This window comes from Bidens hawaiensis, unplaced genomic scaffold (genome assembly GCF_021521415.1).
Source record: "Bidens hawaiensis isolate Kalapana, Puna unplaced genomic scaffold, B.hawaiensis_p1.1 tig00007615_1, whole genome shotgun sequence".
In the NCBI taxonomy this organism is placed as follows: Eukaryota; Viridiplantae; Streptophyta; class Magnoliopsida; order Asterales; family Asteraceae; genus Bidens; species Bidens hawaiensis.
In genome coordinates, this window is record NW_027491531.1 from 376936 (window position 1) to 392094 (window position 15159).

Below are 15159 nucleotides of genomic sequence, written 5' to 3' on the forward strand. Positions count from 1 at the left end.
TCTGATATCAGTTATGGGCTATGGCTTCTTCGATTACAGGTATTGGACTTCTTCGATTTGTTACTTTGTTAATTGAAGATTTTTATAGAATTATGGTTTGTTATCATGATATAGTTTTGTAATTTTTTTGTTCGATTGGTTAGTGATATATGATTGGGCCTCAAATTTACTATGTTCGATTGTTTCATTTAGTTTTTCTTCTAAGCCGGTGTGTTACGTATGCTCAAATTTACTCATTATTTACGAAAACATAGTTAAGTATCATTGCAAGTTGTTATTGTGAGTTGGCACATTAGTTTAAAAGCACATTCCCGCCGCGAAGCGTAAACTAACAAAGGTAAACGAATGTCTCTAAACGAACAAACGAACGCTAACCTCCCCGAACATAGTGCATGAACAAGACGTTTTCATAGTCGTTTAGGTAGTTTTGAAAATCCGGGTTGAGTTGCAGTTTGGGTATAGCTTAAGAATGATCTAATTTAGGAATTACTATCCCTCTTTTTAAACTAATAAACTAATTATTTGCAGCTATGAATCGAGAAGATAATGCAAGCTGACGAGGATGATGGAAAAATATACAAGTTCGGAAGATAAACGACCCAAATTATAAATAAATAAGTGGACGACTTAATGAAGGTGAAACAATGTAAAAAATAAGGAATACTTTCAGATGACATTGTCAAATTGCTTGCTGCTGATTAGAAGTATTCAATTTTCCGACTTTTGCATGTTTATTTATTCAATTTTAACTAACTAATTAACTGTACTTTTTATTTTTGCTGTAGGAAAATTTTCAATTCACACTCTGACGTCTTGTTCTTGAGTTTTTTAACCAAGGAAAGAAAATGAAAGGAGAGGGAAGGATAAGAAAGGGAAGGGAAAGAAATTTTTTTTAATTAGGTGTGTTCTTGAGTTGGAAGGAAATTAGAGGAAAGGAAAGGATAACTATGTTAAAAAATAGTTATCCTTAGTAATCATCCCATTTTTGGGAGGATAACTTATTGGGAAAATACATTAATTTAATCCCTTCTAACTCCTCCTACTCTTTTCCTTTCCATCCTAAAAAAACTCAAGAACACCCATTTTTTAACTATCCTTAGTTTTCCTTTCCTTTCCCTCCTTTATAAAAACTCAAGAACAGGGCGTGAGGAAGAAAACAATGACACAAAGTCAAGAGAAGAAATTCAAACACTCAGGGTAATTTCTGAAAACTGTTTTAAGTGATTGTTTTACATGGCGCAAACCAAACATGGCCTCCATTGTTTGGGTGGGTTTAGACTAAACGACTTAGGTGACCCCACAAATTTATGTAATCGGGTCGTTTGTGTCAACTTGGTGGTTCATAGGTTGACTCAATCAACCCATATGTTTTAATAAATGTGTTTTTTAAAGATTACCAAAACCAAATTATCCGGTTTTGGTTTTAGAAACGCACATCCAAACACTCCTGAACTCGTAAAATAAGACGTGTGTAGATAAAGTTACTGCCTTTATCAGGATTAGTAGTCGCCTAGGGGTGTAACATTAGACCAATTTACCCCTTTTAGAATTGGATAATTAGATCAACAGTTGATTAGATCCAGGTTAGGTAGGTAATTTTACAATTATCTACAATTTCACTTTCCATACAGTTTCTTATCTGCTTGGCCACATTTAGCTAATTTGACACTAAATAATCGGAAAGCCATTATTGTCATTGTGACAAACACACATCCAAACACCACCTTAGGAATCCCAAAATAAAATCTATGCTAGCATAACAGGTTAAAGATTCTTAAAAGTACTTTATTTTCATACTATACAGACGTATAAACGACGTTATGTTATCCTTACATGTTTAGGTTCAAGTCAGTACGATTTGGGTTCGGTTGGTCGACAAAGTTTAGATGGAAGTTTCAGAAAAACTGAATCAGGTTTGCATCATTAGTCTAATAATATGCAGTTAATTTTTTAGTTTATCCAACTTATAAGTTCCAATAACTAATTTCAAAATCTTCCAAATACAGTTATATCTTCGCGCAGTGCATCAAGCTCAAAACAAGCATTAAAAACAACCAAAGAAATCGCAAGAAACCTCACTGACATCGATTTATTCACACACCATCTTGAAGAATGGGTCACAGATAACAGTTTTGCATCACCTTTTTCAATCGATGAGTTACAAATTATCGATTTCGCATTGGAATCTGTGTTATTTCAACAGTTACACCGCATGCCATGCTCTCACACCTCAAAAGAACAAGAATTTTTAGCACTTGAAGACTTTTTGCATGCTGTAACTGATTCTTTATGGCATACACTATGGGATGAAAACGGGCCATCCTCATTTTTGATATGGTGTCCTCGTTATTCGGGATCTAAATTTTACACTGTGGAGAAAGCAATAGCTAGAAGACGAGTTGTTTCTCTATGTGGAGCTGCTTTAGTTTCAAGAAACGAATCCGACCCGCATGTAAGGTGGGACCAGGTTGTCCACTTTGCATTTTTTGGGCCCGGTATTGTAAACGAAGACGGGTTTACATTGTCGGCTTCTTCTATATGCAAAGCTTTGTTTTTTGCTGCACATATAATGCTGTCGAGAACGTTAAGCAAGTATACATCCGCTAGCAATGACTGCGTTTATGTTTTGGTTCTTCATTCCACTTTTGGTGGAGTTGTTAAACTCGAAGGCAATATGGGAAGACTTGAACTATTGTCGGGTAATCCGTATTTGTCAGTGGCGAGTTGGATTATTAATCATGCAGAAGACAAAGTTTCTCAAGTTGACCGGATTAGAAAAAAGTTGGGAAATGCAAACTGGAGAGATTTGGGATGTTTGCAGATTGTTTTAGCGACATATTACTCGATTGTTCAATGGTGCGGTGAGTCGAACAGGTCGTTAATGTCGCTAGCAACGGATCACAATCGCCGCCTTCATTGGCGGTTGGGAGGAGAAGGTGAAAAGATGATAATACCCTTTGATCATGAGGTTGAAAGCGTCGCGATTGTCTAGAAACCGAGTCAAAATCACCGGTAGAAGCTCGAGATGGAGCCAGTTATTTTGAAGGACATACCAGTGCCTCCGTGTTTACAAAACTCATTGGAGTTTTTAAAGAAAAGGAAAATAGTGTTATTTGGATATGTACAAGTTAGGTTGACGATTCCGGTTTTGTTACGAAGGCAGGGACGCGGGTTAAATAGTTACGATAACTACCCTTGTTAAATACTTTAGATTCCCGTTTTGTTACGAAGGCAGGGGCGTGGGTTAAATAGTTGCGATAACAACCCTTGTTAAATACTTTAGATTCGTTTTTAAAGATTGATAACTGAGTTTTTCATTTGTATGATCTTCTAAAAAACTAAAGATTTCTCTTTTTAAAGATGGTTGAGGGGAAATGGGACTATAACCCCAACAAGGGAACAAGGGTGGTTGTTTGTTTGATTTTTATTAATTGTTTTTGTTTTAGTGTATATTTTTGTTAATAGAATAATGTTAAGTATGCATTAAAATGGTAACTTTACAAATAGTACGTAACTTAAATCAAATTGTTTCTTGCTCAGTAGTGTAACATTGCAATTACAAACCTTTGCAATAGCTCTAATGTTAACACGAAATCAGTCTCAACATTAACAATCACATACTCTTTATATACCAAATTGCTTATACCCGTAACTCGTTATTCCAAAATGCCCTTAAGATCGTTGTTGATGACAACTTGTAACATTTATAAATCGAATTCGTTATGTGATTCACAATGTTTAATGCTTAGTTACAATAAAGGTTTTCCATAAGAATTGTTAAAAAAAACAACTTAGTCAACATTGCTATAAGATTGGGAGGGCCAAATTTAAAAGTGCCATAACAAACCGGACCACACGCTAACCGAAATCCTGCTAAGTCCCGCCGCAACGTGCGGGCACTTTTACTAGTTATCAAAATAATCGTTTCCTACATTGTTGCTTCCCTTTATTACATAAAAGCACTAGGGTTTCCTTTTCAAGAGGGTATTTACACAAGCATCAATATAACAATCATTCTTGGTCTTATCTCCAAACACTCGTTTCAATTCTAGTGCATTTGCCCTTAGTGACTCCCCTTCTACACTCATCATGGCAAGCTTTATAGACTCAACAACTGAGTCACTCGTAAAAGACCCGTCTTTCTCGTTTCTAGGAATCTCTACTCCTAGTTTCTTTCCAGTCAATAATCTCACATTCAAACCTTGGTCGTTCATAACAGGAAAAAATATTAAAACTCGTCCAAACGTGAGTCCTTCAATAGTAGAGTTCCATCCACAGTGAGTCAAAAACCCACCTACAGCTAAGTGACTCAATATCCTAACTTGTGGGACCCATCCAATGTGAACAATACCCCTACCCTTGATCCGGTCATGAAAACCGTTCGGAAACTGAGCTGACTCGGCAATTGACTTCCTTATCGCCCAGAAGAAAGTCAACCCTGAACGCTCTAACCCTAAAGCCAACTCATTAAGTTCAACTTGACTTAGAACCGCCTCACTTCCAAGTGCAACGTAAACAACCGAGTTAACCTGTTGCTCGTCTAGCCATTTCTTAATAACACCCCAGTTTTCATATTCATCAAACTCGTAATTTTCTTGAGACGGGGGCAAGACGCCAACTGGAATGACAGGTTTCTGATAAAGCTCGCAAACAAGATCAAACCACTCGGGTTCAAATTCATAGCACGTGCGGAATAACACCAAATCACAACCGTTGATTGAGGCTAGAAACCTTACCGTATCCGACACACCAGATTCATTCCAGGCCGCACCCTCGGTGTACTTTGTAACCTCGTGGAGATGGTACTTGATGTCTGATTCAAACGGGACCCACTCAGGCACCCGACAGTAATCCTCAGCCTTTGATCTTATAACTTATGGATTCAACAATAAAGACGGCGGTCCAAGAAACGCTTGTGTCGCGGCAGTGAAAAGGCTAAAGTAAGCCGTAGAAGCACCAAATCTTGATGCAAGTGAGGGCAGCCAATGGGAAGAATAGTCAAAGACGATCCAGTCAACTTTTGGGGTTGAGGTCTGAAGAAAAGTCAATAATATCAAATGCTATTTTGAGAAACTGGGCTTTTTGGTAAGGTATATCCATGCAAGACTCTGCGTGTTCTGTTAAACCTTCCACTTTTGGAAAGGGACTAGTTTGAAAATACGGGAGAGGTCAGAGGGTATTTTGGGAATTCTGTCCAGGTTTCTAGGAGTGGAAATGAATGAGATTTGATGGCCTCTTTGAGCTAGGGTTTTGGAGAATTGGAAGAAAGGTATGGGAACATAACTATGTGAAGACTTTTTTCATCCATGGTGTACGTACTCGATCAGTGGCTCCAACTGTCTTGTTTTCTACATGCAAGCTAAAAGAAGACAGATTGTGATCAAATACATTTAGGTCCGTTCATCTCCATCAAAAATGACTTTTAGTTTTACAAGCAAATATAGAGCAACTGGATCAAGGAGCCATGTTTGACTAAAAGTAATACTTATTAGTTTATATATAAAAGATAAGCTTATATCTATTTATTTAATGAAGAGGAAGAGGTATTGTATTTTACTTCCTCTTGTGACACAGGAGAAACACCTTTCTCGCTCAACATTTTTGTAATAATTTACATAGCTTTCTTCTATCAGTCGATGGTGTAAGAGTAGCACTGGGTAATTGCAAATCTATCTCCTAAAATGACAAAAGCCCATATCTTCTAGATTATTATAGTTGATGTCTCCAACTCAGAAAATTGTACTCAAGTTTTATTGAAACATAATGGGAAATCGTATTTTACTAATTCAAACTTTGTGTTATTGGCCAGTGTTAAACCAAACTTTAAAAATGTATCATAACAGTCTCAAGTTTCGACCTATTGCCTGTCAACAAGCTTTTCACTAACGGGGTTATATTCTGTTAGTTTTTGATAACGTATACAACGATGTGTCAAAAAGTGACGTGGATTAATTATGTGAAAAAAATATTATTTTAAAATTTAAATTAAATTTTCTAACCAAAATAAATGAACCGAAACATTTTTTTTAACAAAAAAAATCCGAACCATTTATCAAACCAAAATAAATGAACCAGCAACTTTAAAAAAAATAAACGAACCGAACAAAACGAACTGAATCGAATCACTTTTTTTAACAAAAATAATCGAACTTAACTACTTTTTCAACAAAAGAAAAACGAAGCGAACCACTTTTTTAAATAAATCAACAAAATGAACCTCTATTTTAACAAAAATAAACGAGCCGAAACACTTTTTTAACAAAAAAAAACGAGCCGAACCACTTATTTTAACAAAAATAAACGAACCGAACCACTTTTTTTAACAAAATTAAACAAATCGGACTACTTTTTTAACAAACATAAAGTATCCGAACCACCACCACCGTTCCGAAATGAAACAACTCTGACCCGAAACGTGCGCTGTGCTGAATTCACTCGGCCTGATTTATTTTTATTAGAAAAGTAGTTCGGTTAATGGCTCGGTTGGTTGATTTTTGTTAAAGAAAAGTGGTTCAATTAGTTGAATTTTGTTAAAAAAAACTACTTTTGTTAAAAAAAAAAAGTGGGTCGGATCGTTTATTTTGTTAAAAAAGTTGTTCAATTCATTTGTTTTTGTTAAAAAAAAGTAGTTGGGTTTGTTTTATTTTTTTCAAAAAAGTAGTTCGGTTCGTTTATTTTGTTAAAAAAAAAGTGGTCATGTTCGCTTATTTTTGTTTAAAAAGGTAGTTTGGTTCGTTTATTTTGTTAGAAAAATAGTTCGTTTCGTTTATTTTTGTTAAAAAAAGGTTTATCGGTTTGTTTATTTTTTTTAAATTAAAAAGTGGCTCGGTTTTGTTTATTTAATTTAATTATAATTTAGAAATAATCTTTTACCACGTAATCAGTCCACGTCACTAATTTTGCCACATCATCATCCACGTCATCAAAAACTAACGCAAATTTAACCTCATTAGTGAAAAGCTCGTGGGCGGCCAATATGTCAAAACGTGGAACTTTTGTGGTACCTTTTTAGAGTCTGATTTAGCACTGGTCAATGGAACAAAGTTTGAATTATTAAAATCTAATATTCCAAACAAAATTGGTATATTTACTGGATTTGTGAAATTGTTACGTTCGACTGAAAATCTACAAGTGAGCCCACATCAATTTTGTAATAAGCATGAGATTCATAACTACTCAACGCTAGTAGTTAAGATATCAACATAATTGTAATTGAATGGTCAACGTCATAGTTAGAAACGTCAAACCTGATGAAGAATATCTCTAATAGTCGGAATTGGGAACCTCATGCATGATAAAGCTACTGAATGAGTGCGTTAATGTGATCATATGATATGTCATTCTTTTTAGATGTAGTTAATGTTTTAGGAAAGAGGGAAAAAAGGAGCTTGAGGGACGGTTGGTTGAAGTCCATACGTTAAGTCAACATTTGCTCCTATCAATGTGGTGTGACTTGTGAATCAATCTTTGCATGTTGATGACCTCGTATAATGATTCTAGAAGCTTAATGGCCCATGAATATCATCAAGAGTACCATGAGCTGAGTGAAGTGCTAGGAAAAATGCAAAGAGGGGTAATGTTTGTTATAGTTTGGTGGGCTTAGTTGTGACCCATGAACTTTAATTAGCCCATCTAAGAATAAATCGACCATATGGGTAGTAATCATAACCCATTTTCAAAAATGGGTTGATGTGGGCATATATATGTTGTATGCTACGGGTCTACTCAAGTTAGTCAACAAGTCAACTTGTATCTACTCAAATTACGTTGGCAAACTATTATAAAATTTAACTTCAAAAGAGTTTAAATGGTTAGCATCACCCTGTATCCCCCCCCCCCCACCCCACCCACCCACGACACCACCACCACCAAACCCCAAACCGGGCTCGGGGGATTCGAACTCACGCCGCAGGCCGGTTCACAGCTTTAACAAACAAGTGCCGGCCATCAGACCAGCATGACAAGTTGATTATATGATGGAAACATAAATAGATAAACATATTGTGTTAAAAACCCCAAATTGGATATAAACCCTAGTTTAATTTTAATCCTTGTTTAATTCCGATCAAAATCCATATTTTAATTACCTGAGACAGATCTGAAATGAAAGTGAACGTTAGGTTAGGGTTCCGGCCAAGAACACGAACTTAATATCGATCCTAGACGACTTTTGAGGTGAAATTGACTTAGGGGATATGTTAACGATGGTGAGATGATCGTGTGGTTTCTTTTAATAGTGTTTTGGACGTGTATATATAGCCTAAGCATGACGAGATAACCGTGACTTGATAAGATCGAGTATTTGAATCAATTAGCTGATATATATTAAGATAAACGATGTTTTTAAATGAGTTTTTTTTAGATAATGGTGAAAGATTGTTCCAGAAGTTTTAATTTGAATCCTAACTCGAATTGGATAGAGATTGGAAGATAAAATGAACCAAAACGGCTAAACGAGTCATAAACAAACTGAACCAGTCGTGAAACAAACCAGCAGCTGCAAACCGCGTTAAACGAGCTGAACACGAACCAACTGAACTTGCTACAATTTATATTATATTATATATATATATTATAAAAGATATTGTTGGTGCCACAAAGTTGTCATTTTGTTAAACTTTTGTTTTGATATATAATAGATAGTTTCCATTTACGAAATAATTTAGACTTTTGGCCTGTTGGTTGTGTGGTGTTATTCTTATGTCTAATATATGGTATGCCTCCCAAGTTTGAATCTTTGCAATGGGAAAGGATTGTTTTTTTTTGTTTAAAATTAGCTTTTTTTTTCTAAGTTCAATTTGTTGGTCATGTGTGTTGTGTATACTTTTTATATATATTTTTTTTGTATAGTTATGGTAAGGTAACGAACATGATGGAAAGTGATCAAATTGTTTAAACTCGCCACCTCAACGCCCAAGATCAATCGGGTTTTACAAATCCCGAGTTTTACCGACCGACGCCACCCCCATAACGCATGTAACCGAAATCGTCCGAATTCGCGTCGACTTACCAACTCAACACCAGGGGCTAACAACACTTAAGTTTTACCACTGTCCGAGTTTTGCCCGGCGCAACGCGCCGGTAAAACACTAGTTTGCTTACAATTTCTATAACTTGATTTTTAACGTATAAACGAATCGTAACGATACTAACAAACAATAAATAAATAATCTTTTATTAAATCATTCAAGACCCGAATTATAGTGCGGGTCAGGTACAACGAAAATGGAAAATAACGAATGTGACATAATAGATCAGCCCTTAATGTTCTGTTCATAATTTATGTGACCTAATTCAATTCTAGGTACATAATTTTGCATATTAATAATTATATATTTTTGCTACCAAACTTCACTCAGATATCTGGAGATATTTTGATTTTTAGCACGTACACAAAGTAAGCATGTTGGTGCCAAATGAATTTTATAGTTGTTCCTGTTGTTAACCACCACATTCAGTAGTCAAATTTTGAAAAAGGAAATTAGATCCAATGATGGTTTAATATATCATACAAACTTCTTGTTAATTCACTTTTGAATTGTCACGTAAACTACATTTATAAAGTTAATTATATAAGATCAAACCACGAACCCAACTTGTTTAACTTGCCATGTTTACGGCTTAATATGAGGGAGGTCTACTCAAGAAATTATAAAATTTGACAAGAATTTTATATTTTATATTTTGAAAGTTTTAAATTATCATTTTTGTCTAAAAAAATTGTTAAATATATAACATTGTGTGTAAAACTAACAAAATGATCAGAGTGTCATTTTTGGTCATTTTACCAGAAAAAGCTTAAGTCAGACACTTTTTTTAATAACTGTTTTTGAAAAAGCCATAAGTAAATAAGTACTTTTGCCAAAAAGCACTTTTAAAGGTGAATAAGCTCACCCCCCCCCCCCCCACCCCAACCAACAGGTTACATCATGTAAAATTTAGAATTTTGGGATAGAAGGATTTTGTAATAGCAGAACTTTTGAAACAGCCCAGATTTGCGATAGACCTAGAATGCGAAGCCTAGATTTGTTATAGCCTTAGATTTTCGAAGCCTTGGTTTTGCAATAGCATAATGTTTGCGAGGATGGGTTTTGCAAAGGCCCACAAATGGGAAGCCACGATTTGTGATTTGCCCCAAGTTTGCCAAAGTGCCAAAATGCAACTGGACCCCATTTTGCTATATGTCCCGTTTTGCAATAGGGTCAAGTTTAACCCAAAAATGTGAGATATGGTTCAATCGTTCAGTTAACTATGTTAGATAAGTAATTAACTATTGTTTGTAATTACCAACTAGTCGAGCCCAGTTGAAAAAAGAGAATTAATTCTGAACACAACTGTCTACATGTGAGTTCTAGTGCCCTTTGTGTGTAATGTTTGTGGGGTTGTGTTCATACTTGTATATTAAGTAAGTATATGTGTATTGCTTTAATTAGTAATATATGATTGGTATGTTAGTATGTTAGAATATGTATACATATGAAACTGTACGAGTGAGAATGTATGTTATGGAAAGTTATGATGAACAATCCCTCTAGATGATCTACAGATCATACATGTGTAACAAGAAGAAAATGTACCCGTGTAGGAAAGGACGAAGGAGCTATCCTTATACGTGTTGTGTATATGAAAGAGTAAGATTACGCATCGTGAATGAACGACTTAGTGCAGGAAGGATCTACGGATCATATGTGCACCAAATGCGAGAATTCGGTGTAGATGGCTGTATAACAACTCGGGTTTTTCGATTATTATATAATATCCATTATCCGACCCGTTTTCTTTTCCGGGTAATTTTAATCAACAAAACATTTTGTTTACGAGCGAATAATATTTTATATTTATTGTTTACTATATTAATTAATTATCTAAAAGAACTTTGAGTTATATTGAATTTATACCCTAAGCATAAGTTTAACCACTTTTGTATCTCCCTAAAAATCTCAAGGACTAAACTGCAACTTTTCAAAAGATTATAATATATATCTTTTAACAAACCCATATCCTTTTACCCAAATGTGACATCCCACATCGGTTGTGAATGACAACTAAGTCTTCTTTATAAGGAGGTGGATACATTCCCCATCATAATGCATTTTAGGCGCTTAATGGTAGTGGATGAGAGGAGAATTCCACAGTTAAGCGTCCTCAGGTGGGAGTAGTATGAGTATGGGTGACCACCTGGGAAACCAAAAGCAAATCCGTGAGACGAGGGTGGTATGTCCCGGCCAAAGCGGACAATATTATGGTGCGGTGGTAGTTGGGGTGTTACAGATGGTATCAGAGCCAGGGCCGGACCAGTGGTGCCAAGTCCCGCAAGGACGCTAGACCCCTAAGGGGGTGGATTGTGACATCTCACATCGGTTGGGAAGGAAAACTAAGCCTTCTTTATAAGGAGGTGGATACATTTCCCATCATAACGCGTTTTGGGCGCTTAATAGTAGTGGATGAGAGGAGAATTCCATAGTTAAGCGTGCTCAGATGGGAGTAGTATAAGGATGGGTGACCACCTGGGCAACCAAAAGCAAATCCGTCAAACAATGGTGGTACGTCCCGGCCAAAGCGGACAATATTATGGTGCGGTTATAGCTGGGCTGTTACACCAAACCCGTATTTGAACCCAATCTCGTTTACCCAGTTGTTAGCTTGCACTATAATTGACGGGTTACATGTGGATTCTCTCATATCATTCATAGGTTAAGAACTGGCCTAATACACATCATAATTAGGAAACAAGATCAAGACTTAACTCCTTTGGTTCGTTATTCATACCGAATAGTTCAATTAAATGTTTGGGAAGCATCCTCATGTCTGCCCGAACTAAAACCCTAATATAATTTATATCAAAATCAATTTTAGCTTGATGTTCGTTCATCAACCTCGCCGCGGCTGTTTATCACGCATTCGCCATCAATCAAACATCATTACAGGTGATTCGTGTAGGCTTCATGATCGGTTTTAGGTGTATAACAAAAGCCCCAAGTCAATTTTGATTAACGATTAATGGTTTACGCGATTGAAGATCCTAGGGTTTATATTCGAACTTGGTTTAAATTAGTACAACATTAATAATTTTGTTTTTAGGCTTTTAGCAAATAGGAATTCCAGACCAGTTGGTTTGTGAGTGTCTGTTGAAAGGCTGTGCCGGCCACCTGCCTAGGATCGAATCCGGCAGTGGCCGGTTTTGGTCAATTTTATTTTTTTATTGCAATTGTTAAATGATTTATAAAATAATTATAATTAATATTAAATATAAGAAAAACATTATTTTAATAACCTGACACTTCATATTAGCGTTTTCTTGTCAAACACTCTCATACAAAGTATGAGTGTGTGTGTGTGTATATATATATGAGTGTGTGTGTGTGTACACTATGGGAAAGTATATATACAAAAAACTCACTCTAGTTACGAAAACCATTGAAACTCTCTTGTGTGGTCCAAATGCAGCCACATATCCGGTTTAATATATTATTGTAATATATTTAGAAGGGCACATAGGTGATTTTACATGCACTCCCTCTCTCTTCATGTCTTATCTATTTCCCCACTTTCTTTTCTCTCTTTTCAAAAACCCACCACCACCACCCATTTGAACAACCACATCCTCAAAACCTACCACTCTCTCTCTCTCTCTCTCTCTCTCTCTCTCTCTTATATTTCTAATATTCAACCTCAAAACCAACCATTTTCCTATTTGAATATGTTTTTTTTGCTTGAAGAATCGATGAAGATTTTAGATGGTTTGAACACGTGAAGCATTACGGTTTGTATTTCTTTGGTTCACATTAACCTTATGCATCACATTTCAAACCGACAAGGGGATATGGCGGTGATGGCGGTGGATCTAACTTCACCCACAACTGTGATGGCGGCTAGGGTTTCAGCGTTTTTAAAAAGTTGATTGCGGTGGATCAAAAATTTGTATTTTCCTTTTTCATCTATTTTTTCTTTTCGATTTTAAGATCTAAAATTTTTTACCATTTTTTGATGCACAAAAAACATGTTATCTGCTCAAGGAGAAAGTGAGAGTCTACTGGAAAAACTCGTCGGAGATTATATTGAAATTTGGTTCTGGAGACCTTGTCATCTTGTCAGAGGGCCTGAGTTGCACTTGGGATGTCTTTGTTGCCTTTTTATGGATGTCTCTATTGTATTTTCCTTTTACTTATTTTTTTCATTTGTAAGATATAAACTTTTTTACCATTTTTTGGTAGATTATTGAACGTTGGTGTTTTGTTTCCTAGATGTGATGTTCTTTTCTTTTCAAGGATTGTATTTTTGTTTTATCAATTTTTTTTCCTTTTTATCAACAAGAATTCATATGAGTGTGTTTTGGTATTGATTTGTGTATAAATAAACTAATTATTGGACTTGTTATCTTGTAGTTATGGTGACAACAAGTTTATGATGCCGGAAAGATCAAAAAAACGAGTAAACCGATATCCAAGAGCGTAACAAGAGCACGAGTGGGGATACAATTTTTAGGGTTTTTTGTGAGATAGATTGAGATTACGGTTGTTCTCGTTTTTAGTTCAATGATATTCCCTTTGTATTACAGATTTTGTGTTTTAGTTCAATGATTATTGTATTACAATTTGTTGTACCTGAAAAAAAAATTGTATATATAATGTTTGGAAAACATATTTTTAGTTTGGAGATTTGAATCAATTCATATGTAAACTGTTCGAAAAACATGTGTTGAAAAAATATATGTTGGGAAAACATATTGTTAATGCACGGTTTTGTCGTCTCGAGTCTTTGTAATTTATCGGTTATAATTTATTATTATTTTAATGTAAGGGGTATTTATGTAAAATCATCCAGTTCGTTATATATAGGCTCATTCGTTAAGGATGTTTAACAAATGGACATTAGTTCGTTATGTATGTTTCCCATTCGTCATGGAATGTTGACGAATGGGCGTATAGCGAATCAGTGGTTCGCTATGCTTTCCTTTTAATGTATGTAATGTTAACGAATGGAACCCATACGTTACGGGATGTGTAACGAATGGGGTTCCATCGTCTATATAAGGCTGTTAAGCCGTGATTAATTAAAGTATTGATTAAGATATTACCGAACCTCTATTAGTTTATTCTCTCGTTCAATACTCCATTAATATTATTAACATTAATATCAATTATATATTGAAGAGCATATCAAATAACTATATCCATAGTCTAATCAATTGAATACTATGGATTGATTAGATCTGAGTTGGTATTTACAAGTGGTATCAGAGCTATCTAGTGTTAGATTGCTCGTAGTTTAAGGTAATTTGATAAGAAATTGAAGTTGATTGATTAATTATCGGTTTAAATTTAGTTTTATTGATTTTAGTTGAATTAACATTTGGATATGTTAATTGAGGATTGATTTTGGTTGAATTGTGTTTAGAGTGATTTGTAAAAGGTTTATGAGGATTGGATTGTGGTATTGTGGTTGTTTGTGATGAGTTTGGACTGACTCTGAGTTTGTACGGAACAGGGTGTTGGTTAATTGAATTTTGGTGTTTGTTGGATTGATTTGAGAGTTACGGAATACGTTTGGATTTTTTGTGGATTGGTTACGAGTAAAATGAGCTTTGATTTGGCTTATTTGGTGCATATTTGACATAGTTTTACATAATTTTAAGTTGTGATCTAAACGTTTTGGATCTAGAAAATTTCCAGATTTCTAGAAATTTGAGTTTGAAGATTGCCTTGATTCGTTATGACTTATTCGTTATTCACGTGTTGTAATTCGTTATCAGTCTCTAATTGATTAGTGACACGTGTAAAGTTTGTTACAACTGAATAACAAACTAGTTCGTTATTCACTGTAACTAATTCGTGCTCACTGTAGCTATTTCATGCTCACTGATTCGTTGATGGTTCGTTATTGATTCATCATTAATTCGTCATTCTTATTCGTCACTAATTGTAAGGCCCCGTTATCGGTACCTCACATTGGACGTTGGATTTACTCATTCACATAGTTCTAAACATCAGAGTTTATAAAAGCATACGCGGACTATTAAAACTTTCATAAAACATTTTATAACGATCCATAACTTGTCTTAAACAAACATCTTGTCTTTCAAAATCAAAAAAACATTAAACATAAAACACCTTGAGTCTTTCGATGCCAGTCTCTTATTCAATTGCCACGTGTCCCCTC

General features: G+C 35.2%; 1 protein-coding gene and 1 pseudogene across 1 annotated transcript; one reads left to right on the plus strand and one right to left on the minus strand.

The window, feature by feature from the left end:
* The first annotated feature begins 1880 nt into the window (after positions 1 to 1880).
* On the plus strand, positions 1881 to 2992 carry LOC143635622 (uncharacterized). Its single transcript, XM_077103406.1, has 2 exons — positions 1881 to 1913; positions 2007 to 2992. Exon 2 carries the CDS (start codon positions 2213 to 2215, stop codon positions 2990 to 2992), a length of 780 nt encoding a protein of 259 aa, XP_076959521.1. The 5' UTR covers positions 1881 to 1913; positions 2007 to 2212.
* Positions 2993 to 3915: 923 nt separating this feature from the next.
* On the minus strand, positions 3916 to 5390 carry LOC143635619 (UDP-glycosyltransferase 91C1 pseudogene; annotated as a pseudogene).
* Between the last annotated feature and the right edge of the window lie 9769 nt (positions 5391 to 15159).

Coding starts and splice junctions, on each gene's coding strand:
- LOC143635622 (XM_077103406.1), top strand. CDS start 2,213: ATGCCATGCTCTCACACCTCAAAAGAACAAGAATTTTTAGCACTTGAA.